Below are 27,075 nucleotides of genomic sequence, written 5' to 3'. Positions count from 1 at the left end.
TGGTCCCTCCCTACTGGCTGCTCCCAATACCATTACCAAGGTTCTCCTTCCCAAAGTGCTGACTGAGCATGAGGTCCTGGAGAGTGTAAGCTACAAGTTACTGTAAGAATGACTTACTGTTTGCCTCAACCATTTGCTGATCTGATAATTTATTGAGTGATACATACCAGGCATATTCCTAGCAGCTGGGACACAGCACTGAACAAGAGGCAAAACTCCTGCCCTTGATGGGTGTACTTCCTAGGAGTGGGGACAATAACTGCAAACCAAACACATAGTATGTCAGTGCCATGGAAAATGGAGGCAGAACAAGGACAGGGAGGGCTCAAATAGGTGTGCACTTTGTACGGGGTGGGCTGGGGGGCACTTCCTCCCTACAGAGGACGTCATGGTTGTAATGGGCTGAGGTCAACCGCCAAGATCGAATGGAAAAGAACTCTTTTGGGAAGGTACACTCAGTTTTGGTAATAAAAATCAAGGGGCTTTGTTTCTTAATCTTTTAAATTGGAAACACTTGTTCCTACCAGGGATGGGGGTGCTTAGAAATTTGGGGGAACAGGATGGAAGCCTGGCTGAACAACCTTTTATTTTAAATTTTGAACTATGTGAATGTATTTCCTTTTAAAAACAGTAATTCATTGAAATAGGAAAGAACTTAAACAGTCTTTTGGGAAAGATTACTCATTTCCGTGGAACCATTTCCTTAAAGGAGGCCTGTCTGCCTATCTGCTAACTGCTGCCAAAACACTGCAGATGTGGGACCCTCCAGTGTTCTCCAGTGGTCAACGATTAACCATGAAATCAGTCATTCGGCAACCTGTGGGCATTGGCCACGTGCTGGTATACGCAGGTATGCAGACACTAGGCTCACAATGACCACAATGAGATGGGCACCCTCTTGGTGGCAGAGTAGGAGACTTGGGAAGCTGAAGACCAGGATGTGTGTGAGCAGCCAACAACCCCCCACCCCCAACTGGGTCTCTCTCCTACCTAGTGGCTCTCTGTCTTGGCGATCACACTCACTCCTGATCTCTTATCTTCAGGCATCAATCACTGCTGCATTCTATTTGGAAACCCATGGATCACACTAAGGAAGCCCCCTACTAAAGGCTGGTTCACAAGACAGGGTTTAGCCAGCAGTCTGGTTTTAGCCATACTCCCCTGGTTTCTTTTCTGATGAACCTGGGGCCAGAGAGGGCTTCACTAGGCTGGCTCCGTGGAGGTGGAGGCGGTAGGGAGGAAAGGCTGGCTCTGCATGTGGCAGAGGCCTGAATAACAGGGACCTGAGAAGACTTGAGACATCTTGACTTAATCTTCAATGTGACAAGCACAGGGCCATTAGTAGGCCTAAAAGAAAGGTGGGTAATTAGGTGCACTTTATGGACTGAGTGTCTGTGTCCCCCTAAATTCATATAAGTCCAATTCCCATTGTCATGGTAGTCAGAGATGGAGACTTTGGGAGGTAATTAGGTTAGGATGAGCCCCCGGGGTGGGATTGGTGATCTTATAAGAGGATGAAGCGCTCAGAGCTTTCTCTTCACAATATGAAGACAGAGCAAGATGGCCCTCTATGAACCAGGAAGTGGGTCCACATTAGACACCAAATCTGCTGGCACCTTGATCTGGATCGGCCTGCAGAATGGTGAGAAATGTTTGTTATTTAAGCTACCTGGTCTATGGCATTTCTGTTATACCAGCTTGAAGATAGGCTGTTTGGAACATGGACAGCAGGGGGTCAGCTGGGTTTGGGAAATGGGTTATTGTCCTTTAAATATTCCATATAGCACAAAGTCACTAACTACACTTTCCACAAATTCAGGCTGCCAGTCAGATTCAATCTGAGCACTCAGAAATCCTCAGTGGAGACAACAGTAGGAGGCAGAGCCTCATGTCTGTCTTCAGTGCCTAGAACTGAGCCTGGCATTCACCGGGCACTTAGAAACTGCATAATGGATGAATATTAGATTTTAATTAGTGGCAGTGAGCACTAAAAACCCAGTGTTCTGTACCATTTTAGGAAATTCTCAGTATAAACCATCCAGGGCCAAGGACTCCCAAATTCAAACCCAGCCCCTATTTTCACACCTGACATCTTTCAGCAGCAATGTTTGTATCCCTTTCCAAAAAAAGGCCAGTGAGGATTTCCTCAACATACTAAAGCTTATGGCTTTGCTGATAGCAAGTAAGAAAGCTAGCTGGATTTTCAGGCAACCTCAAGCAGTTAATGAACAATTACTGTGGCCTGTCCAAAGGGACCAAGTGTTCCAAATAAAAGACCAGACTCCAGTTTTATGTCACTTTTAGAGGCAGTACAAGGGATGATGTTGGGACACCCACTGCTGGAGTCTATAGGACCGGTCAACAGTTTTGGGGAATCACTGGTTTCCGACAGGCAAAACATTCAGAGACCATCCCAGGAAATTCAGGACATGTGGCTGTCCTGCAGCAATACAATAAACCATAAAGTTTAACTCAAGAAGAATGGTTCTAGGTGTGTGACCCTCAATACAACACTTAACACTCTGGGTTCCGTTTCCTCACCAGTTCAGTGGAGGCATGTGGAGGACCCTGTGGCTCTTACACTCTATGCTGTCACCGGCTACCTTAGAAAAATACCCCCAAAATTAAACCCTTTAAAAGAATGATATCGGAGGTTTCGACATCAGATATATTTGCCTACATTTCCCTCTGCCAACATGAGGGCCTACCTTCTGATCAGCACCGCCCATCTCGGAGGTTACCGGACAGGTTCACTAAGAGTGAGGACAAGAGGCTGCTGGGAGCAAAGGGCAGCAACCACGGGAAGCAGTGTTCAAAGTGGGAAAAGACACGGTTCTGACACAGGGTCATGTCGGGCACCATCTCCCATGGGCTCTGCGAGAGCATCAGGAGGCTTGAGGAAACATTTTGGGCCATGGGCTGGTAGGCACGAGAAGTCCCCAGGTGAGGAGACTTGACCGTGACGGTGCAGCGAGCTCCCTAATCTCAAGGTAGCTCAGCACTGCATCTGAGACCTGGACTCTGAGGCAGTGCAGGACTAAGAGGCACTACTCCAAGGAGCAGTTTCAGCTCTGAGTTAACCACAGGAAGAAAGTCTTATCATACCTTATTACATGTTTCCACAGCTAGCTCTGGGGGACTGTCACCAGAGGAGAACAGGGCATGCGCATAAGCAAGCTTAGGGAGGGATCCCTCGCACACTGGGGAGAAGATGCTTCACTGCCGCAGGTCTCAGTCAGCATGCTGCCTGTGTCCCCAGCCTTTCTGTGTCAGGTCCAGGACGGGTGATCCCAGCTGAGGCTCTCATGCTCCAGAAGCTGATACAGACAGCAGTGGGCTTTGGAGAAGACTCATCATTCATAAGACAGCAGCTGACTCGTCTGCTCCTCATGAGGAGAATGTATTTTAAACCTGGGAAGTTGTAATTCTGAGATGTTCCACGTGTTGCCAGTCTTGCCTTCTATAGATACAGGGCCTCTTCCCTCTAGCTATGGGGGGTGCTCTCTGTATCGGCAGAAATGGGGGCGCAGGCACCAGGTTTGTGACTGGACTGTGTCCTGCATATAAACACCTGTGGGATAGAGCCGGGACTGTGGCAGTGGGGGGATGCACTCTGCAGGAGGTGGTGATTGGAAAGCTATACAAAAGGTTTCTGGGTATGACAATTCTAGGAGAGCAGGTAGGCAATTCTGGTTCTCATAAATCTTGTCCTTGTTTGCCACTCACCACATCCCTTTTCTAGCTACGGCACCTTGCCAGGAAAGTCAATTCTACAGGACCTCAGGAGCCTTATGGTGCTAAGCTTGAAGACTTGAGTCAGAGAATGTCCTTATGGTAGAGTTCTGGGAGCAGAGGGGCCTCTTACTACAGTTCCCAACCCCTAGGAGTGGCTGCACGTGGGAGGTAAAGGGGGTGAATGGCTTGGTCACCTGACCCCTACCGAGGCAGCCGGAGCCCCTCACATCTGCAGCGGCCACGTGTACGAGAGAAGGGCAAGGCTGCACATGTGAGGAGCGAGCACAGGCTACTGGTGACACAGGACTCCTTCCTGCTCCAGGACAGAAGGGCCAGGGCCCGAGACTGGACTCCTCTAGGGCGCAGAGTGGATTCTGCTGCAGGACTGGCTTGGCTTTGCTGGTTCCAAGAACTCAGTTCAGCCATCTTCCATTCTCAGACAAACTGGGACAGGTTGGGGACCTTGATGTTGAGATCGCCAATGTTGATGTTCCGAGGCATCTCTGGCAGGTTGATGTTCTTCACAGCAGACACAGCCCGGGCGGGCGCTGCCGAAAGGCCACCCTGAGGAGATGTGAAGGTGGGTATGAGACAAACCCTCAGTGTCATCTGTTTAATGTTTAAAAAAAAAACAAGTGAAGGAGGCCTAGAAAATGTCCAAACTGAGCACTAGAAATGCAAGTTTTAATTTTTCCCTCCTACTGCCTCAAAGGTAGTCAACAAAACAACCTTTAGGTTAGGGGGAGATCATGGTACAGGGACCCAAACTCTGAGCTCCTAAAGGCAGGTTGTGCCTTATGCAGTATTACAGCCCCAGTGCCAACAGCGCCTGGCACATAGTAGGTGCTCAATAGATGCCTGCTGAAATAATCTGAGGTGGTTTAACCAAGTTATGTTCCGTATCAGGGGCACTTTTCAGGTTATGAAACAAAATAAAACCCTTTCCTTAAGAGACTGAAGACCCTTAGAGACAAGTGTTGTAATCACAGGGAAATTCTCAAAGGGAAAAAGGAATGTCACAGCTTAGGACAACCGCCTGCCAACTAATAATGTGAGGTGGAAAAGAGCCGGCTTTGGAAATGTCATGTGGCAACAAGATGGGAGGAAGGACACGTAGGAGGTGGAGTGTACCCACAGACACAGATGGTCTGGAAACAACACAGAGAGGAAAGATGCCTACGGTCAGCCCTCACGCTCCAGGCTCAGCCCTGGTGTGTGAAGAAGGGGAGAAGCTGACGAGGACATTCTCAAAACCATTTCTCCTTATTGATCACTTTCAGGATTCACTCCCGTTCTACCCTCGCCCAGCAAGTCTCCATTTCTTCTGGTTTCCAAACCCCTTGCCTCTGACTCACTTACTATTCCTGGAAGCTTCCCAGCCTGCATTTCTAAAAGAACTAAGTTGCCACAATAGCTGCGGTCTGGAAAAGCTTCTTCAGCAGGACTGCCAGTCCTCACAGAAAGAATTCCTGGTTTCGCAAGATCAAGTTCCATTACACAAAGCGATGAAGCTCTTTAAGACATTCAGATAATTAAAGAGGTAATTTGTTCTGCTATTTCTGCCACGTGTGAAGGTCTATGCCTGTAACCTCTACTGCCTGGTAAGGCTGATGAAGGCTATGGAGAGACCTCAGGGTAGGTAGAATTTACTGTGAGCATTTGTATCAAACCCAGCACTATGTGGGGGCGGACCTGGGGTATGTTATTTTCAAACCCAGCCCAAACTCTACGGTAGCTTTTTATAAGTCTAACTGGAAATAAGGAAATTGGCAACTCTGAGGTCTGAAAGACACCATGAGAAATGGCTGCTGGGAGATCGGACTCATAGGCACACAAACTAGGAAACCACATTGGAACTGGAGAAGGGGATTCTGGGTCCCTCCAGTGAATGTGTGGTTTTTAAAGGAGGAATTACAAACCACAAACATGGGCCATAACCCTTCAAGCCAGAAGCTATTTGCCTTCCTGTGCTATCTGGCTTTTCAATTCACACTTTTAGCCTTATTCTTACCTGTTTAATTTTCAGGGCTGGCCTTCAAACCAATGAGTTTTGATGGACTCAAGGAAGAAAAAGGGTAAGCAGAAAACATTCGTAAGGTTCCCCAGCAACCCACACCAACACATTAGCCATTCCTCCTTCTGTCCAGGACTTCTCTAACCAGCCAGGGCAAAATGATTGCTGCATACTCACCTCAGATTTCTCCAGCCTGTTCTGAGCTTCAATCTGAGCCACAATTTCATTCATGTTTGTTTCCAACACCATCCCACCCATCACCACCTCCTGAAGGATGTAGTGTACCTGGAGGAGAAGCAAAAATAAGAAGGGTAGAGGCCTTTGTAGTAAGTAGGGTGTGGCCCCAAAGAAAATCTCATGGGCTTTCCCGGAGCAGTGTGTGGTCAGACCTGACACTGGCTCCTGATTCACAACAAATGCCTCAGCCCCCTGGACCACCCACCTCTCAAGTCAGACCACAGGGGACTCCCCCACATCCCGGCATTTCAAGACACAAATCTCTTTCACTCAGGGCAGGGTGGTGGTGGCTGAGGGCACAGGCTTCATTTGAAGTCAGACTGTGTTTACACTTTAGCTCTGCTATTTGTTAGCTGGGTGACCTTGGGCAAATTATCCTTTCCATGCTTCAGCTTCCTTCCAGGACTGTGGTGAGGGCTGAATGAGATAACCTGCGTAATGCACCTAGCTTGGTGCCGGGCACACACTCTTGAGTTCTAAATAAATCATGATGGCTTTCATTACTAGTGTTACCATCATAAACACTGACTAGCATTAAGTCAGTACAGCTATGACAGAACAATCCCTATCCAAGCACATTTCCATGTGAAATATCTCATCTCCCAGGGCCTTCATATGCTAGATCCTCTAGCCTGTGCTCCGTTGGAGGCAAAACAGGCCCATTCCTTTGCACTTGTCCTCATCCCATATCTTCTAGCTTAGATAAGAAACCAGGTTCAGCATGGATACTTTTCTGGTCATGAGGCTCACACTTGGGTTCAGGTTCCATCTAGCTAGAAGTTTTCCCAACAAAGCTGAATCTCAGACTATTGTGGAGCAGACATGTTGAATGAATGAAAGGCTTTTCATGAAGTCTAAGTAGCATCTGCCTTTGGTTTTAGGGGCTTAGAGGATGGATGACAGTGTGGTGGTGGAAACTTTACGGAGAAAGTGTAGTAGTAAAAGGTCTAATATAGGGTATTATGGGGACCAGCAGTTGGTTAATAGAAAACGTCAGTTAAGACTTCTGATTTGAACACTGCATCATGAAATCATAATTTTAAAATGTTATTCAAAATGTGTTTCATGGGCAAAAAGGAGAAATAAATAAAAATGCAATCTCCATTTTCAACAAAATTAGATTAGCACAATCCCAGTCCTCAAAACTGGTGTAAAAGCTGTCAAAAGCAGGGCGCTCAAGCAAGGGCTCTTTTCCTTTTGAGAAGGAAAAGAAAGGATGTTACAGAAAGAGGACACAGGAAGACCTGCAAAAATATACTTCTTGTAGGTAAAGGGCACATCCTTTGAGACCAGAAAGAATCCGTTTTTGGAAGACAGGAACTTCCTTGGACCTGAAGTTGGGGCTAAATGAGAAACCACCCAAACAATCTTGCCTCACAGAGCCGGTCTCTGTGGCAGCAGAGAAGATCAGCTTTGCATGGTGGAAAAGCTCACAGATGCCCATTTCTCTAGGCTAGGTAGAGATAAAGGGCAAAGGAATTCATCCAGAACCTGAAATCACGAGAACTGCAGCCAGCCTGGAACACAGACTTGGCGCCTCCCCTAAACAAGCAACCTGCAAATAGCTAGTCCCTGAAAAACTCACCTATTTAAAGATGAGTTAAAACATGTAATCTGCACAGGATCCAAATAAAGATACAACAAGAAGTAAACTAGGAATGAAACAGGAAAACCAAAAAGCAGACTAAGACTACAACACCAGAACAATGCTGCCATGGAGCAGATAAAATATAATATTTTGCAAAGTTGAAAAAAGAGAACTATGAAGCAAGAGCTCAAAGCAGAAGAGCAAGAGTTTATGGGAGAGGTAGGGAGACAACAAGAAGAGAAGACGTAAATGGAAAGGAAAAAACATACAGATGAAGATGAGACTGGAAGGAACAAAAGGGAGAGGAGTCAATGCTGAAAACAGGAAGAAACAAAAAGGAGAGAAGTTTTTTTAAAAGCAAGTAATATAAAATGAAAGAGTGATAAGGAATAGAGAGAAAATGAGTTACAGAAAGACAGTAAAGGAGATGCTACACATGCATAAAAGAAAACAATAACATGGAATGAAACAAATGTGTAAAGACTCAGTTCATAAAGATGACAAAAATAAAACCCAAGATGTTCCTGAAAGGGCACATTGTATCCCAGGGACAAACTGACCCAGCACAGTGAGTGCCGAGATAGACCTTGAAGGTGAGAATTCTGGATTTCTGTAACCAGGCCAAAAGATCAAATCACTTAAAAAAGGGACAAAAATCTTGAGAATTTCCACAGTAAAAATTCAACAGTAGCAGAAAAAGGAGCAATACTGACAAAAATTCCCAAGAAGAGAGAGCGTAACCCAAGAATTTTACACCCAGTTGACTGTCAACCAAGAGTAACAGAATGGGAAATATTGTTCCTATGAGTTTTTGTTTTTGGTTTTTTTTGAGCAACCTACAAAAGAAAACACTTCTGCCAACCAAGAGGTGATCGAAAAACTATGGCAGAAAGACTGGCAGTGAGCACTGTATCTCCTTAATGGCAGGACTAAGACGGGATTAGAGTGACAACAGAATGTCAGTGCTATATGCTTTGACAATGCAGAAAAGCTACAGCTAGCAAAAATTAGGGAGATGGGGGTGTGGGGGTGAAGGAGGGAGACAGAATAATAACACTGATTTCTTTTTTTTTTTTTTTAATGGAGGGAGGTAATTAGGTTTATTTATTTAGTAGAGGTACTGGGAATTGAACCCAGGATCTCATGCATGCTAAGCATGCACTCTACCACTGGGCTATACCATCCCCCTAATACTGATTTCTTTATCCTCAATGACTGAGAGCCAGTGGACAGCACTTAAAACCGACAACTCTGTAATAAAAGATAGTTATTTTGACTTTTATTGTGACTTCCCCACCAAAGTCTAAGCCCACAATTGTCTGCTATAAACAACACTGAGAGCCATCAAACTTTTGATGTAAGGCCAACAAGCTCTTTTCTGCTGGCCTTTATTCTTGTATAAAATTCACCCATAATGCATCACCTACAATTTCCAGTTTCTCTAAAGGAGAGGAAGAACTCACACTCCTGTGAAGCAGAAAGTACAGAATTTTTCTAGATTTTAGGTTACCTCCATCTCTAGCCTTCTATAGTTATCCTGCCCATACCTAATTCAATTTCATTTCCTTTTTAAAGTAATTTGCTTTTCCAAAGCATTGACCTTAGTTTTCACAGAACAATTCTTGCCTCACCCATGGTTCATCTGTATATTAGTTAAATTACATAATTACATACCAATATAACTGGCATTAACAGGTCTGAAACCATCACAACTGACCTTTGGTAAGCAAAGTGACTCCCGTGGTGTAAATGAGCAAAGGAAGAGCAACTAGGGATTAGCTCACCAGCTGCCCATGTTAATCTGACAAGTCACTGAAGACTTCCTTCCACTGAACATGAAGTAGACCATGAAAGATGGGTGACATTTCTCTGAGTGAAGATAGGGGGGCCTTGAGAAAGCTGGAAGTTGCCAAGCATGAGTGTGGGGAAAAGGCAGCCAAGAAATAGTACCAAACTCATGTACCTAAAAAAAGAGATACAGTGAGATCACAAAGAATGGTTCTGTAAATGGCAGGAGCTGACTGATGGACTGATCTAGAGTATGCCAGGAGAAATGTAGGTAAACACCTCAGAGAATACTGAGAGTTAAAAGATCAAACCAACACAGGGAGGGGAAAAAGAAATCTGAAACCTGAATCATGTAGGTGGCAATAAAAACTAAAAGAGAAGAAAGCAGAGAAGTAAAGGTCCTCAAGAGCCCTGAATCCAGCCTAACACAGTGCGCACTGAACAAATATGAATTATCAAGTAATAATAATTCACAGTTTTCTGCTATTTCAGCAACCGTCTAAAATAATGTTAGCAAAATTCATTCAGAAGTGTTTAAAGTTTAAAGAAAGTGCTACTGATTGTTTAGTTCTTGATAAATCCCAGGAGTAATCACAACAAGGAAGAGTTTCACCTGAACATAAAGATTAAGATAACCTCAGTTAATAAATAGGTTATCTTTAACAGGAGGCAACAGAGGAAACTTGGTTGATGAATCAGAAATGTTAGTGGGTAGAATGCTGGTTGGAAACTGGTGTTTCACAAGATCAGGATACATTAACTTACAGCCACACTTTAATGAGTGAAAGCCGGTGTTTATAATTCTGTCCCATTAAAATGTTTCTCTTAAAATCCTCCAAAACATACAAAAAGGAGGAATGATTACCAGAATCAAAATGTCTATTTCTCTGAAGGCAGTCTAACCTGCTGTCAAGACTATTCTCTCCTCCCCACAAATTTGGACATCTCACTCCCTTCATTTTTCTTTTCCAGAAGTTGTCACATCCTCCTCCCTCCTTTGAAGGTACTTGCTTCTATGAAACTGGATCCACAAGGCATCCAATTTGGCCCCTCTATTCTTTTCTGTCACTATAAGCTAAATGTTTGAGGCCTTTCCCATCTCATTCCCTAGAGGCAATATGAATGTCCTGATCAGGATGGAGATCTTTAAGTTTGTGCCCTGGGCTCCCCAAGGGAGCTTTTCTGTGACCCAGTTTACTAATAGATAAAATAAAAAGAAATTTGGTGCATGCTGAGCATTCAACAGTACTTAGGTACAGCTTTGGGACTCCTGGAAGGTGTGATTGTCCTGTTCTGAAGAGCTTGAATCAGACGGTCTGTGCCAACAAAGGCCTGATAAGCAGTTTCACTATGAAAATGCACAGAAAGGGGGAAATAACACTGGGAAGCATCAGAGGAGAGTTAAATGTCTAACCTGCAGAGACTTCCTGATGGCAGTTGGAACAAGGGCCTGTAGAACTGCTGACTCTGCTGAGAATTGCTAACCCTAACTCTCACTCTCTCTACCATTCTTCTTGCTGATCCCATTAAGCAGTTCTGTAAAAATCAGAGACTACAAAAATCATTCTTCCAAGATTTGAGGTGACGAATACTAAGGCTTGGGCCAAGTAAATTCAAGGAAGGCTAAGGACCTCTCCAGGCTGAGATAATCACCCTCTTCTCAGTGATCCTGCTGTGCCCAGCGTGCATCTCTCCTGAGGCACCAATTCAGTACACTGTCACATTTTTCACTTGTCTGCCTCTCCTCCTCGACTATGATTTTGCTTGAGGGCAGGTTCTATGTCATACTCATCTCTGAGTCCTCAATACTGAGCACTGTGCTTGGTTAATGGTGGTACTTCATAAATGCTGGCTTATCTGGCTCAAAAGTCCTGATTTTGAGGAGACACAGGCCTTTTGAGTTGGCCTGGCTTCCCTTTCTGGCACTGAGAAGCACGCTCTACTGCCTGGGACACAGGGGTTAACCTCTACAGATAAGAGTGGGTTCAAATGAGCTTGCTGCTTTCATGTCAGGATTGATAGAATCTAAGAAGGAAAATAAAAGTGTCACTTCAATGATAGAGGTGCTCCTTAGGGACACAACTCTGGAAGTGCTGGGGATGAAGATAAGACAGATCAGTTTCAACAACCCTATCTAACGACAGAGGATTCCAGGATCTTCAAGAGTTCATCCTTGGTTATATTTCTCACTGAAGTCAAAATAGTCCTGAATCCAAGCCAGGTCAAGAGAGACCATCCCTGTATGGCTATTAGCATAAGTGACACCACTGTAGGCCTGTACAGTTCTTCTTGTCCTTCTGCTCATCCTACTCAGGACTGTACTGTGTGGTAAATCCGTTCTCTGTTGTCAGGGGCCTTGTATGTAACAGATACTGTTTAATAATCATTAAGATCAGGTGGCCTCTATGCTCTGTTAATCCCCAATGATGAGGACCTTTGCTGATGTATACCTGGCATCCATGAGACTAGTAACCCAGTTATAAATCTTGAATTAGAAATGCACATCCTGTTTCCAAGCACGTACACCCGCTACCCTAGGTTAACTATAAAACTGTCCCAGAGGCCCCCTGGCAGTGTGGACTGCAGTTGCAAATGCTTCTGGATCACTGTCCGATCCCACCCTGCGAATAAGTTAACCTGTAATAAACTTATCCATTGACTATATAGAGCTGCCTGCCTTGTTTTTCAGCCTCAACATAGCTTCTCAGTTCGGTGGGCAGTTTCTGTTTCCTCCGTCCTCCAACAATCACTAAAAGCAAACCGATCTGGTACTTGAAGATAACAAACATTACTCTTTTTCCTCTAGTAAAAATTCAGTCTCCAGACATTAAGTCGGCTATGTTCCAAAGGTTTTATTTTTAAGTGTTAAATTTACAATGTATTTTTCTATAGATATAGTAAATAAGGTTCTCATACTAGCAGCACAAAAAAGCTGACTCAAATCCAAAATACTACTTGGAATGTGGTACCACACAGGACCCCTGCAGCTACAACTAAGTTCCATGAATACTGCTATTTCTATAGTAAAGTGCAGTTCTATTTTGGGATGGCAAGAACTCATCTAGCTGAACTCCACAGGCAGTGAGCGTAGGTAAGATCTTCCAAGACACTAGTGGCATATTAATGCACACCACACTCCAAGCTCAGTCACATCCATAGAATCTCTAAACGTGATCAATCCCTACCAGGTGTTTTGCATTTGCTTTTGTACAACAAAAGCCTGTTGTACCACAAAAGACAAGGGCTCACATCCCCACTGCCTATCCATACTTATATCTTTTTCAAAGCCACTATTACCACAGAGAAGACAATAAAACACTGGTCAGATACAAAAGAACATGGTCACAGTGCTTGTATTGGAACACAAGGATGCCAATACTGCAACCCTCAAGTTTTAAAAAAGAACTATCAATCACTAATAAGATATCTAGTCTACTATATAAAAACTAAGTGCTAATAACTTTTTCTACCCCTTCTTGGCCTGAGTGGTTTCATCAGTTCCTAGGAAAGGCCTCCAGAGAGTAAGGAGGGAAGAGATTGTTGGTAGGAGGGGGTACACATTATCTCCTTGTTCATGCTGGAGGCTGTGGCCGCTCTTAATAGGCCAAAGTGTAGGAGGACGCTCTAGATGGACTCAGCACCGATAGGGGAAGAGAAAATCATCTGAGAGTCATTTTGCCCAGAGTCAGTCTCTAGTTCCCAAATTATCCACTTTAAAAAGAAATGAAAAGGGGAAGAGAGCATAAAAATGCCTTCCAGAAACCTGGTATGCTCTGCTAAAGTAAAGAAAGCAGGAAAATGTCTCCTGAACCACTTTTGACCTTCCTTGGTCTTTAGACTGGACATTTCCATGGTTCTCTCCAGATATCTTCTTGTCTTGAAATTCCACAAGACTCAGTCCCTAGCTCCTGGTTTTCTGTTTCTTTGTCTTTCACTCACATGATCACACAGACTTTAATGAAAAAAGCAAATGAATCTTGTGGAATCTCATTTTATATAAGGTTTAAGTTCTAAAGTCACCAAGTAAGATGGAAACTATACAGAGCCCCAAATCCCTTCAATCATCTATGTAGTCCAACCTGGCTAGTCTTTCCTCCACCAACGGAAATGATTACTTTTTTCGCCCCCGTTAAGCACTAGATGAAGCAGCTGACTTGTTACAATGAAAATCTGTATTGTATCTTTAAGCATTAAAATCACTCTGAACATTGTAAGACGCTCATGACAGGCACATGACAGACACGTGACAGCTGATTCAATTCTTCCATCTCACACTCACTCCAGGCATACACTAAGGGAGTAGAATTGTTGGCAGAATCATTCTGTATTAAGAATTTTTATTCTCTTTCTTTTTGCCAAGTGGTTACATACACAAGATAATGTATTAGGTTCAAGGCATTCATTCATTTTCACCATATGACTGTAATCTGAAACAATGTCTATTTTCAAATATGCTTAGTATCGTAGAATGTTAAGAGTTGGAAGGGAGAAATGAAGATAAGATGTGGACCCTGTCCTCCAAGGGCTTAGAGAGCAGGGAAGATAAAATATTTATGGAATTAACTACAATAAAAGGAAAACTGTGACAAGTACTATGACCCAAGTACAAAATATGAAGTTCAGATGAGGATAGGCCTTAAACTAAATGGAAGAAAAGGCTCCCAGGCAGGGGGAATGGAATGGCAAACCACCCAGTAACTCATTAACTATTCTTTATGGCTCTGCTAATAATTCTCCTTCTTTAATAAAAGGACCTCTCACTGGTTTCATGTTTTGTGCTCTTGAGTATGTATCATTGACTGTAGCAAAGTATAATCACTGCATACTATTCTTTTTTTTTAAAAACAAATTTCTATTATGAGTCAATGTTCTCTGTGAAGTAATTTTCTTAAAATGTTCTAGTAGGACTTTTTCTTTTTTGTCTACCGTTTCATCTTCCCTCATTTCCTGCCTGCTGGCAATATTGATCCTGAATTCTAAGCACAATACTGGGTAAAGGAAATGGTCCAGGCCTTGTTCTCTTGAATTTTATCCTCCTTCTGGCTGGTTATCTGCTAACAAAAAAAAAGCCAAATACATTCCTTACCACACTGAGGATGCTCAAGCAGGAGAGGACAGCAAGGATAGCAGAGCAGCGTGGAGAGTACAGGCTCTAAAATTAGTGTCCTGGGTCTGAATTCTGTCCCTGTCACTTATTATTGTGTGACCTTGGAGAAACTGAGGAATCCTAGCTCTAAAACTCAATTTCTTCATCTGTAAAATGGGGGAGAACTAGAGTTCTTACTTGACATAGCTACTCTAAAGAGAAAATAAGATGATACAGGAAATAAATGAGTCACCGTATTCAAAGCACTCAGCCAATATGTGCCTCACACTTACAAGTGAGCACCTGATGAATACTAGTTAATGTAGTCATTATAATTTAAGTCATCTTGTCCAACCTCCTCCCCGATGCAGGAATTTATCCTTTGGCTCTTCAGACAGAAAGATCCTTCACTTTGGTGAAGAGGGCTCACTACTGTTCCTAAACTGTCCAGTGTACTATGGAGCAACAATAACTGTCAGAAAGTTCTTAACTGTCCTGAGCTACAAAGTGCATGGAACCATTTCCATTGCCTGGCCCTACCTGTGTCCTCTGGAGCAGCAAAGAGTAAGTCCCTGCCCTCTCACCTGGGATTCTATCACTCTCTCTAATCTGACCAAATGGCGGGCAGTCAGGTATGTAAAGCACAATTTATCTGACCATCAAGAAAAAATCCCAAATGCCATGCTTAGATCCACAAACCCATTTCTAAGGAGATGAACTGCATCCCCATCCTTCCTGTTCCTTCTAAGGCACTGCTCCTGGAATGGCCCTGGGCCCTACTCTACCCACTCTAGCCCTTCACATGCTGGGCCAAAAATTTACAAAGCAGTAACATCCCTAAAGGCAAGTTATATAAATAGTCGGTGTTGCTGGAACATGACTTTCAAAAAAGGAAATGGCAAGAGGTAAGGCCAGAGAAGCAGGCTGGGAAAGATCCTGGAGGTCTTTGTAAATGATGTTAAAGGGCCTTAGCTCCATCCTTTTGGCAGTGGTCCTCAACTCTGTTTCTACATTCACAAAAATTCACTTGTATAACATACTTCTCTCAATCACTCAGTGTCACTTAACATTCATAAGGGTTTTGAGGAAGGCAGGGGAAGGAATGAAGCATGCCCTCCTTTTCCTTAGGAATCACTGCTGTGGGGGATACACAGCCATTGAATAATTCAAACAAGGGAGTTAGACAGTCAAAAACACACTTTTAATATGTCATTAGGCAGGTGTGTAAAGGATGGATTTAAGGAGGTAATACTAGAGGGAGAGAGAACAGTAGGAAAAAAAATTAAAATAAAAACAAAAATCATCATTTATTGAGCTAAAGAATTACTAATTCCAATCCTCAGAATAACCATGAATGGTGGATGTTAATGTATTTCATCAAAGCCAAGACTCCTTGATTATAAATCACATCATTATTTCATGTATCACTAAAAAGGAAAACATTGAAATGCTAATTAAACAATGAAATGCCACTGACTATAAGACAAATCTGGATTTGATATGCTAAAATTATAAATTACAAAAAAGGGAAGTCTAAGAATTGATGAAATATGGTATCATTCCTGTTTTACAACTGAAGAAACTAAGGCACAAGGAGGTCTGGAAGAGGGTTCCTAAGTCTCACCGTTAGAATCTGGTATAGTCAGAAAGCAGCCTCCAAAGCCGCTTCAGGCAGAATCCCACTCAGGGAGCACGGGGCTCCTCCTGACTCCACCCAGAGGTTTTCTCCCACGGGAGCAAAGGCACCCTTGAGTGAGTCCTACCTGACACTAGTGGGAATACATAGGTCATAACCTTAAAGTCAAGGTCTAATTAGAATCTAGCTTTTAAAAATAGGCCTCTAGCTGTATTAATGAGACATTATATCAGAAAAGTACTTTGAGAAGTAAAAAAAAAACACACAAAGAATTTGGACAATCAATCAACTATATCAATTAGCCTATCAACTATATTTTAGTGCCCTGTACTATTCAGATAATCAACAAAGTATCACATACAACACTATTCTAAGAGTTTACAACCTACTGGAAACAATTAGGACTATAAACTTCAAAGCATAAGTAAGAAGACACATTGCCTGGAGAACAATACTGGGATTCAGAGAAGACTTAATCAAATGTAAAACTTGAGCGGGGAGCCAAAGTCTGGAAAGCTTATTAGGGGGAAGGTGAGGATTATTTCAGAGTGGGGATGTGGTATGGCCAAAGGCAAAGAGGTAGGAACTAGCACTGTATGTATGAAAAACAGAGGAAGGTATGGTATGTCTGATGGGCCTGAGGGGTCTGTGTCCCCTCAGCAGAGAGTCTGAGGGATGAGAAGTCCCACAATCCAAGGTCCTTTGAGGCCAGAGGGAAGAATGTTGACTGAAGGGAAAATGAGAGAAATGTTTTCTATGGAAGCTTAAGATGAGTGAAAAAGGTTGGAGGAAAGATGGATATAGCTGCTATAATTACCTAGAGCCGATATGTTAGTCACCTGGGAAGAAAAGGGAAGGCAAAGGAACAGGGAGAGGAAGAGGTGGGACTGAAGCAAACACTGAAAGAAGAACCAACACCATCTTGTGACCACTTGGAAACAGAAGGCAAAGTAGGCATCCCTGAGATTTCTTGCCTTGAAGAAAGATGGTGTTGCTGATAGAGTTGGGAAAGTTAAGAAGACAATGGGTGAGGGGGTCAGTGGGTGAAGGGGCAGGCATAAAAGAAGGTGAGGAAGAGAGGAGAAAATGAGTGGACTGATGTACACTAAGTTGGAAGTGGTGGCAGGTCACCCGGCTGGAAAGGTGCTATACACTTCTGGAAACAAAAGCCTTCAGCTTGGGTGGGAATGAGATGTAGATCTGTCAGCCATTTGTATCAGAGCAGATAAGTGCCCAAGGACAGATAAAGAGAAAGCCAGCAGGGTGCCAGGAGCAGACCTGTGGGGAATGTGCCCATTTCTCACACTCTGTAGGCAGGAAAGGAGCAGTGTCTTAAAGCTCAAGGGGTCAGGCCCAGTCAGCAGAGAAACTTCCATTCCTTCCCTGAGATTTCTCTAACCAACATTAACACGATTCTCTTAGGGTAAATTCAGGTATATGGATTCTGAAAATCTAAAGGGACGTATGTGTGTAGTGACCGGACAAGAAACCAGCAAGTGCTCAGCTTCAGGCTGACTTCCTTTCAGTGCTGGTAGTAGTTAAAACACAGGGGATGAGCCTGGGCATCCCTCTGGCACAGACTGCTGAAAACGTCTCCTGGTACAGACCTGGCCGACCTCAGAAACAGGTTCAGCAACTTGTCTTCTACAGAATGTGAACCTTAATTCTTGAGGTCATAAGATGGTAAGGTCACAGAGATTTATCAGTGATGAAGATGTCAATGTAGTGTACTGTCTTCACCCATCTAGATCCATTGCTTTCAGACTCATTAACATGCCCTGAGGCGTACTCTCGGTGTATGCTGTACACGCTCTCTGACCTCCCCACCTGTATTCCGGAGGTAATCACAGTAGTTCCTAGGATAGGGTGAAGGATAAGTTGTAGACAATCTATTAATTTATCTGGTTTCAAGCTAAGTCTTTGCCTCAGAGCAGCAGAGAGCAATTCAAACTGTTTACTGTACTAGGCAATCAAACTTATATAGAGAGAAGATTGTACTAAAAGACTCAGGTTGCTAAACAGGCATATGCACACTGTACAACATTTCTGAGAAGTTAGTCTCCACACTTACCTAGCTCCCCTCTCCAGAGGCAGTGACTCTCACAATCACTTCTGCAACAATGGCCCACAATGATTTATCTGCTCCTCCTTCCCCATTCCTACCTCATCACCTATTACCTCCCCTCTTTCTCAATTCCATTCAACTATACTGGCCCCAAGGTCTTTGGACTCGTTCAATCTACCTGGAATGTGCTTCTCTAGGGAGCCACATATCTCTCACTTCTCTTACTTCTTTCAGGTTTTTGCTTAAATGGCATCTTATCAGAGATGCCTCCCCTAACTGCCCTGTATAAAATATCAAGCCATATTCCTCTGCTCCTTTTCCTGCCTTATTTTCTCCCCTGCAATTATCACCACCTAACATTTATTTTACTTTGTTTTCCTCTAGTAGATATAAGATTCATGAAAACTGGAATGTTTGATTAACTATTTCCCTAGAATAGTGCATGGACAAATGAATTCAATAATGAATAACTAATATGTGCCAAGTACTGTGGTAATAACTGAAAATACAGCAGTGAACAAGACAGTGTGATCCTTACCTTAATATCTGGAGGTGGGAGGTTGTCAAACAAACAAAAGAATGAAATACTTACTATGTATAGGCCCTGTTCTAAGCACTTTCCATATATTTAATGCTCACATCCACCATATAGGCTAGGTGCTATCATGATTTCCTGTCCACACATAAGCTCCTAAGGCACAAGTCGTACAGTTCCTAAGTGGCAGAGCCAGGATTCAAGCCCAGACATGGAATGTGTGCTCTTAACCAGGCAAATAAGCAAAAACAACACACTGTGTTAAATGCAGTGGCAAAACCAGCTGAGGATGCTGGGGGGAATGAGACAAGTATAACTCTTTCAGTCTACGAGCAAGGAGGGGAATGTCAGGAAAGGTTTCCCTAAAGGATGAGTCAGAACTGTCAGTTCAGAAATAAAGGAGGTTGGAAATTCAGTTTTGGACATAACAAGAGTTTGAAGTGTAGTGAGCTGAGACGGTACTTTAGGAATCACCAGCAGGAAGAAAACTGAAGTCAAGGGATTGAATGAGATTTCCTTAGAAGAGAGCATCTAAAAGAAAAGAGAAAGACCATTTAAGAGGTAAGAAACCCAAAACGCCAGATAAAATGGCCAGGAAGGTAGACAAAAACATCAGGTGAATGTGTATCATGAAACTATGAACAAAGAATGCTTTAAGAGTGAGGAAGTATCTAAATTGCTTAGTGAGTAGGATACTGGGAAGTGTCTACTGGACTCAGAAACGCAGAGGACAGGCTCTCCACAGTCTGATCATCATCTACTTCCTCAAACTTCTCTGGACTAATCCCATATACACACCCTGCACTCTAAACTAGTGCTCTTCAACTAGGACAGTATTGCTTCCACCCTAGAAGGCAATTGGAGTTTATCAGGTAGGGAGCCTATTGGCATTTAGTAGAGGGGGTCAGGGATATCAGCAATTTAATGAAAAACTGCACTGCCCAAAATGCCATGAATGCCTCTGCCAGCAGACCCTTTGTCTAGCCAGAGTTTATACAAAGTTCCCAATCTCCTGTGGCCTTCACCTCCTAATGTTCACATGTTCACATTCCTCCCCACCCCTTGCCACATCTTTAGCCTTTGTTCATACACAGGGTTATCACCGTCTAGTTTATTAAAGATTATTGGACATAAAGTACCTAGCAGAATGCCTGGCACTTGACAGTTACCCAATCAATGTTAATTTCCCTTCCTATGATTACCACTTCCTTTGATGATTACAGTCCTCCCATGGTATCACTGGGCGGTTGCTGATTCCAGGACCCCCCACCAAATACCAAAATCCATGGATGCTCGAGTCCCTTATACAAGCTGGTGTAGTGTTTGCATATAATCTACACACATCTTCCCTCATACTTGAAACCTCTAGATTACTTATAATACTTAATACAATGTAAATGCTATATAAATACTTATAAACACAATGTAAATGCTATGTAAATAGTTGCCAGCATGGCAAATTCAAGTTTTGCTTTTCAGAACTTTCGGGAATTTTTTCCCCCGAATATTTTCAATCTGAGGCTGGTTGAAACTGTGGATGTGGAACCGCAGAGGACTGACTGTATTCTACTCAGGAATTTATACAGTCTCATCACTCTCCTCAATTGGTACTGATCTTCCGCCTCAAATTGCTAGCGTTTTTCCCCAGCTATCCAATTTGGGGCTGTCACACTTGTGCTCGTCCAGCCTTGCCAGAATCAGCACGGGCCACAGCACTCAGTGAGTAGGCTGCCTAACATGCTCTGATATCTAGGACCCCAGACTCTCAGCCAAAAGCCACAGATGGACCAGCATCCATCCTGCCCTCCTCCATATCAGAGCCTAGTCTCAGAAACAGCTCTTTCTTTAAAGTCCCATTCTTCTTTCTCTACTGCTGATTAAATATCATTAAGTAAAAGAGCTCATGGTTAGGTACTGTACTCTTCTGTATAAATAATTTATATACACTTTAGTTTTATGGAGTATAATATGCGGAAATACTATATATGTTGGACTAACTGCAGTGCTTGTGATCACTTCTATAAAAAGTAGTACAAAATGAGAGTTCCCTCCTGTAACACTATGCCTACTGAAAAATCATTCAATTTACGGCACCTTTTCTAAAAAGGTTGCTTACTCCAAGACAGAGGAATGTCTGTGTGACTCAGCTTTGTAGTTGGACTATGAACTTCTTGCAGGTAGAACAACTGTCTTTTCCATCTTTGTACCTCCATATAACACAGTGTCCTCCTCATTAATGTTTGCTGTTTGATGATCAGAGAAAAAAAGATAAAAACATTCTTAACAGACAACAGTACTTTACCAAGGTAAAGTACAAGTACCAAGTACCTTGGCCAAGGCAAGAATAGATAATTTGAGGAAAACCTCTGTAAGGAGGGAGGTCCCTGCCCCTCAGATATGGAAGCAATTTATCCTATTGGGGAATTTTAATTTCATATGTCACCTTAAATTCATTTGGGAAGTATATAAGATATAAATGCCAAATATTCCATTAGAGAAACTGAAAGCTGATAATGAGATGCCTTTTCCTAAGATTCAACCGTGTTTCCTTCTTACAAGTGTTCCTCTACTTTTCTGATACTTAAATTTCTAAGTTCCCACCTATAAAGTGATACTGAAAAAAATGTCAGTTCTTCCTTTAAGAAAATAAATGAAAAAAACTGTGTTGATCATTACCAATATTCAAAACCACTTCAGGTTCTCCCCCATCCTGGGCACATGGTAGAACTGCACTTCCCAGGCCCTTAAGTGTGGCCATGTGACTGGCTTTTGGCCAGTGAAATGTGAGTGCAATGGATGTGTCACTTTGAGAGCCAACACACAAGTGCCCAGGTGGAAGTACACACTGATGAAGATTTCCATCAGCTGGATGCCCCCCAAGTGACTACAGTCGGCAGAGACACCACAATGGCCACACAGTCAGAGAGAGAAATAAATCTTGCTGCTAAAAACTATTGAAAATTTGGAGTTATACTATTATCTAGTCTATCGAGATTGATAAACGTATCAAGCCTGGCAAAGGGTTCTCAACTAGGGATCAAGAAATTTTGTTTTCCATCGCAGAGTAAGCTGATTCTCTCCTGCATCGTGAAGGGTAACAGCAAGAACAGCAGAACTGCATCCCCATTCCAGCCTTTTAGGGCACGTACACCTACATATCAGCAAGCAGAGTGATATACAACTTGTTTTATCTGCAACACAAGCAAGTAGTATCACTGATAACAAGCTTTGCTATAACTACAATCTTGACAAACACTAGGTTTTATTGAAAAGGCCAGATAACAAACAGCTCTAAAGGTCAAATTGTGCCGTTTTGTGTACACAGTCACCCTAATGCCCTTAACCAGTAACAGAAAATGATGAAATAACCAGAAAGGTTCCTGTAATTTCCAGTGGCCATCAATGAGATTGTACATTGAAGCAGTGCAAAGTTCAAGTAAGTAAAGTGAGAGTGTGTACTGTAGCAGATTTCAAGGGTGGTTTGGAGCAGTCTGAGCTTTTCTTTCCTTTTTTTAAAACAAAGTATAGAAATGTTAGAAAAAATTAAAGAAATCATTATTGCTAATCTCTCAGCTGTTCTGAGAGAACAAGATACTGGTTTCTGAAAAACATTTGCCACAAAATTCTTATCTATCAGGCATCAGCAGAAAGGGCTCAGGATGTGATGGGACAGAAGGCAGGCCTCAGTGCCCTCGGCTCTCTTAGGCACATCCAGAAAGACAAACAGGTAGTGAGAGATAGTCAGACGTGCCAACTAGCACCTTTCACAAGAACTAAAACTCGAATAGAATGTCGTGTTCTTCTAGGCCCAAACAGCTCCTCCTCCCTCACTAAAAACACACAAAACCTGTGTCCTTTACTATTCCTTGATCTGGGAGACACGCAATCAGGACATCGGTCTCAGTGTCACTGGGATGTGGATGCCATTATGAGCTTTCTTATCACAACCTCTACTCCCAGAAGGGACACTTAACAAGCACCATCCATTACTACTATTTATGATCCTTTCATCTTAGGGCTCAATAGTTCATTTCAATTTTGAGCCCTCAGCATTTTCCCATTTCAGCAGCCTATATTTAGCAGAGATTTTAAATTCCATAGTACAAGGTTTCTTGTGCTCAGGCCTGCCCAAAAGCATATGTTCCAACTCTCCTGAGACACGCCATTACAGACTGAAATCTAAAAAAAGGCTGGATGAATTCCCTTGACACTGCCATTAAATTGTGACTCTGATGACCAAATGTTGAAAGCCCAACTGAGTTCCAAATCCAGCTTTGCTGATGTATCAGAACATTAGGTTATTCACATGGTTTTCTTTGAACAAAACTCAATTCACCAAAATTAACACCACTACCTAACTCAGTCATGTTGTTGAGCTGTGTCTGGGGATTTCTGAGAGCAAAAGGGAACCAACTGCCCAGGCAAGGAAGCTCTACATGCACAGTCTGGAGAGGGGAGGACTATGCCAGAGACTACGAAATCAGACATTACTCCAGCCTGCAGCATTTTAAACCACGAACAAGCTTATGAGGCTAGAGACCTGAGAACTCTTTAGTGATACTCACCTGTAGACAACTCACTCAGTGAGAGGCACCATGCTAGACCCAGTGAGACAAGGGCAAACACAAAGAAAAGAACTGTCTAATCAAGTTGAGAAAACATACAAATCTACATAAACTAAGGTACATAGGGACAGAAGTTGCACTATATATTGTCTACAGATATTATGACAGGTCAGGGTGACCAGGACAAGCTTTAGGGTTATAGGATCTGAGCTCACCTTGAATGACAGGCTGGATTCAAGTTACAAAAAGATGTGAAAAGGCAATGTAGGCAGAGGCTCTGAGGCAGGAATTACAAAGTAATGATGACTATGCACTCTGGCTAGAGCAGAAGGTCTCGGGCTGGAAGTAATGGTAAATGAAGCCAAGACAGAATAGGGACATACTGTGGACAATCTTGAATGCCTGGGCCAGGGAGTCCAAGCTTGATAAAGGGGAACCAAAACAGGTCTGTGATAAAGGGAGCAGCCAGGCTAAAGGGTGCTATAGGAAAACGAATCTAATTCCAGTGTGCAACATCAACAAGAAGAGATAAAATACGGTTAGAAAACCTGATAGCACAACTGAAATCAAGAGACACCATAGCTAAAGACAGTGTTTAACCCATAATTGAAACTAGGATTAAAAAATACATATAGATAAAGGATATTACTGGGACAAATGGGGAAAGTTAAATATGAACTATATATTGAATAACAGTATTTATTAATGTTAAATTTCCTGAATGTTAATTATGTTGTGGTTAATTAATTAATTATGCTCTAATTAAGTATGTTAGAGAATTATGCACAACACTTTATATAAGACAGTGTCCTTGTTCTTAGGAGATGTCTGCTGAAGTATTCAGGGTTGAAAAGTTATGTCTGCAACTAACTCTCACATGGTTCAGGGAAAAAAAACTATATCTAAAGAGATATAAAAGCAAGTGTGACAAATGTAAATAACTGGTGAATCTAAGAACAAGATATAGGAAGGACTCTACTGGTTATATATATATCACATACATACACACACACACATATATATATGTGATATATATAAGATATGAGAAGCAACGGTTTTAGTGACTGATTGGCTGTTGGGGGCAAGGAAGAGGGAGGAAAAGTTTTGAGTGTACAAGACACAGAATGGTGGTAGCACCACTAGAAAAGGGAAGTTGGGGGAAGAAACATTTTTCAGGAGACACATGCTGAATCTGGCTTTGGATAAGAAGTGGCAAGAAGAAACAAGATACTAGAATAAAATGAGAGAAATGTCTTCAGGAGGTTGGAAAAATAAGAATAAAACTCAGGCCACACATCATGACTAGAAATTACCAATTTAGGAACCACCTAAGTGGATAATAGTTTAAGTATAAGAAACAGATGAGACCTGAGATAGAAACACAGGAGGAAGAAGAGTGAGGTGAAAGATGACTGACATCATAACTTACTGGTAGAAGGTGGGAAGAGAGTAAGAGAAAACATCAGGAGGGTTCTATGTGACAGAAAAAAAAGGATTAAGGCAGTGCTCCATGGAATGATCAATAGCACGAAATATCACAGAGACATTAAAGACAGCGATGACTGGCAAATGGGATTGGGAAGTCAGTGAATTTTGGGTAGAAGTGAAAACCAGGCTACAGGGCTCCAGAAAGGGGACAGGTGAAGTAGAAACACAAGACTGGGTATAAACCACTCACTGATTCAAGACGTTTCCCTTAAATGAAATGATGGAAATGAAACTATAGTTAAAAGGAGCAGTAGAAGCATGGGAAGAGCTAGACTTTTTTTTTTAACATTGTTTTTATTGAGTTATAGTCAGTTTACAATGTTGTGTCAATTTCCAGTGTAGAGCACAATTTTTCAGTTATGGGAAGAGCTAGATTTTTTAAGAGATTGGGGCAATCTGTGGAGATTTGTAGTTACAGAAAAAGCAGCAAATAAAGACACCTCAGAGATGAGTTGAAGGAGTGAGATTATGATGTATGTTGAGGAGACAGGAAGAGTATTTAGTTCTAGAAAGGGAATGGAATATACCTTTCTTTAAGACAGGAAGAAAGGGTGAGAGAACAGGTGAAGAGAGAAGCAGTGATAAAAAGAGGATACACACAAAAACAATTTAGGAGCTGAGAAAGAAATCTCAAGATTAGAAATAAACAAATTTCCAGGGCAGTAGAAATTTGGTCCTATCTGGTCCTTACACAGGCCTGCTCCTCCAGGCACACCTGTTTAGGGGAAATGGGGCAGCTATCCATGACAACACAACACAGAGTGTAAAGGTCTGATGGGAGTTCCTGACGTGAGGTGGAGAGATTCTTCAGTTAAGGATGGCGTTCAAGATGATATTCCTATTTGCGTCATAACAGGTCTTTTGCCTATCTGAGTAAAAAGACCGTTTTCTACTATCAATAGGAGATATGCCTGAATTAGCAGCTGCTCTATATGAGGGCAATGATAAGTCTGAAATCCCGCTGAAAGACAGTCACCTGCTGGAAGACAACTTCAGATATTCTAGAGGCGAGTACAGTAAGATTTGGACTTCTTGCATCATCGCTTTTCAAAGACCTCAGGAGATATGGACAATAATTTCCTGATGTCATATGAGTAACTAAAAATAAATGGTTTCATAAATTGTAAAAGAAATCTGCAGCAGCAGCAAAACACTTTATAGAACTTATCTGAAGATAAGACATATGAGATTAAAGAACAATATTTTTATGGCCTTTTATTTCCTTTAAAAGGAATGCCCAATAAAATAGCTGGGTTGGAATTACTTTACTGCTTTAGCAGGTATCCTTACAAATATTTAAAAAACAATATTAGAATAGGCAAAAAAAATCATGATTATTTCAGGAGATGGAGAAAAAGCTTCTGATACATTTTAACACCCTTTCAAAACTAAAAACTCTTAGCCACTAGGAAGAGAAGAAACTTCCTTAACCTGATAAAAAATATGTACCCCAAAACCTACTATACTTCAAACACTATATATATATAGCAAATACTAACAGGGTAAGGCTTCCCTTTAAAATCAGGAACAAAATGAAATGCCCACTCTCACCACTTCTATTCAACATTAAACTGGAGTTCCTAGTCAGTGGCGTAAAGCAAGAAAAAGACATGAAAGGTACAAGGATTGAAAAGAAATAGGCAAAATGTTTACATATAAAATACCAGAATTAGTAAGAGTTTAATAAAATCTCTGGATTCAACATCAACATACAGAAATAAAGTATTTCCATATTATATAGCAGCAATAAACAAAAACCAAATAATTAAAATATCATTAAAAAATTTATACCTAGATACAGGTATCTAGGTATAAATTTAATAAAGGATATGTAAAATCTCTATGGGAAAATTGTAAAAGCTCATTGAGAAAATGCAAAGAAGACCTAAAGAAATGGATAAAATTGATATTGCAAAAATGTAAATTCTCCTCAAATGACCTATAAACTCAATGTAATTCTAATCAAAATCCCAACAGGGGTGTGTGCGTGCCTGCATGTATTTGTGCATGCGCACGTGTGTAACATAAACTGACTCTAAACTGTATACTAAAATGCGAAGGACCCAAGCTCAACTTCCATAGGACCTGCAATTGCCTTCTCCAGATGTATCACCCAATAGGCCCCTAAGTTTTCGTGTGTTGGGCAGCTGGCATTCACAGACAGCTTCTGTAGACAGCTGGCACTCGACTATAGGTTCCCTAGTATCCAGGCAGTTTGTGTTATCTCCTCACTGGTAAGGCTATTCTTGCTGCTGCCTGATAAAAAGTGAGGAGGGGAGCAGGGAAGTCACTCCAGTAGAGACAGGCCCTGACACACCTCTCCATGGGGACAATGCGT

The 27,075-nt window shown here is 42.2% G+C and overlaps 1 protein-coding gene across 1 annotated transcript in view; it reads right to left on the bottom strand.

Annotated features, from left to right (window-relative positions):
* Window positions 1-119: 119 nt before the first annotated feature.
* The window catches only part of AP3S2 (adaptor related protein complex 3 subunit sigma 2), a 39,348-nt gene continuing 12,392 nt past the window's right edge, over window positions 120-27,075 (bottom strand). The window contains exons 5-6 of the mRNA XM_006192579.3: window positions 5,927-6,034; window positions 120-4,299 (exon numbers count right to left, since the gene is read on the bottom strand). Coding sequence (XP_006192641.1) covers window positions 4,171-4,299; window positions 5,927-6,034 — 237 coding nt within the window. The 3' untranslated portion in view covers window positions 120-4,170. The remainder of the gene's footprint in view (window positions 4,300-5,926; window positions 6,035-27,075) is intronic.

The sequence above is a fragment of the Camelus ferus genome, chromosome 27, assembly GCF_009834535.1.
Source record: "Camelus ferus isolate YT-003-E chromosome 27, BCGSAC_Cfer_1.0, whole genome shotgun sequence".
Taxonomy (NCBI): domain Eukaryota; kingdom Metazoa; phylum Chordata; class Mammalia; order Artiodactyla; family Camelidae; genus Camelus; species Camelus ferus.
This window is presented reverse-complemented; position numbering and strand designations above follow the sequence as displayed.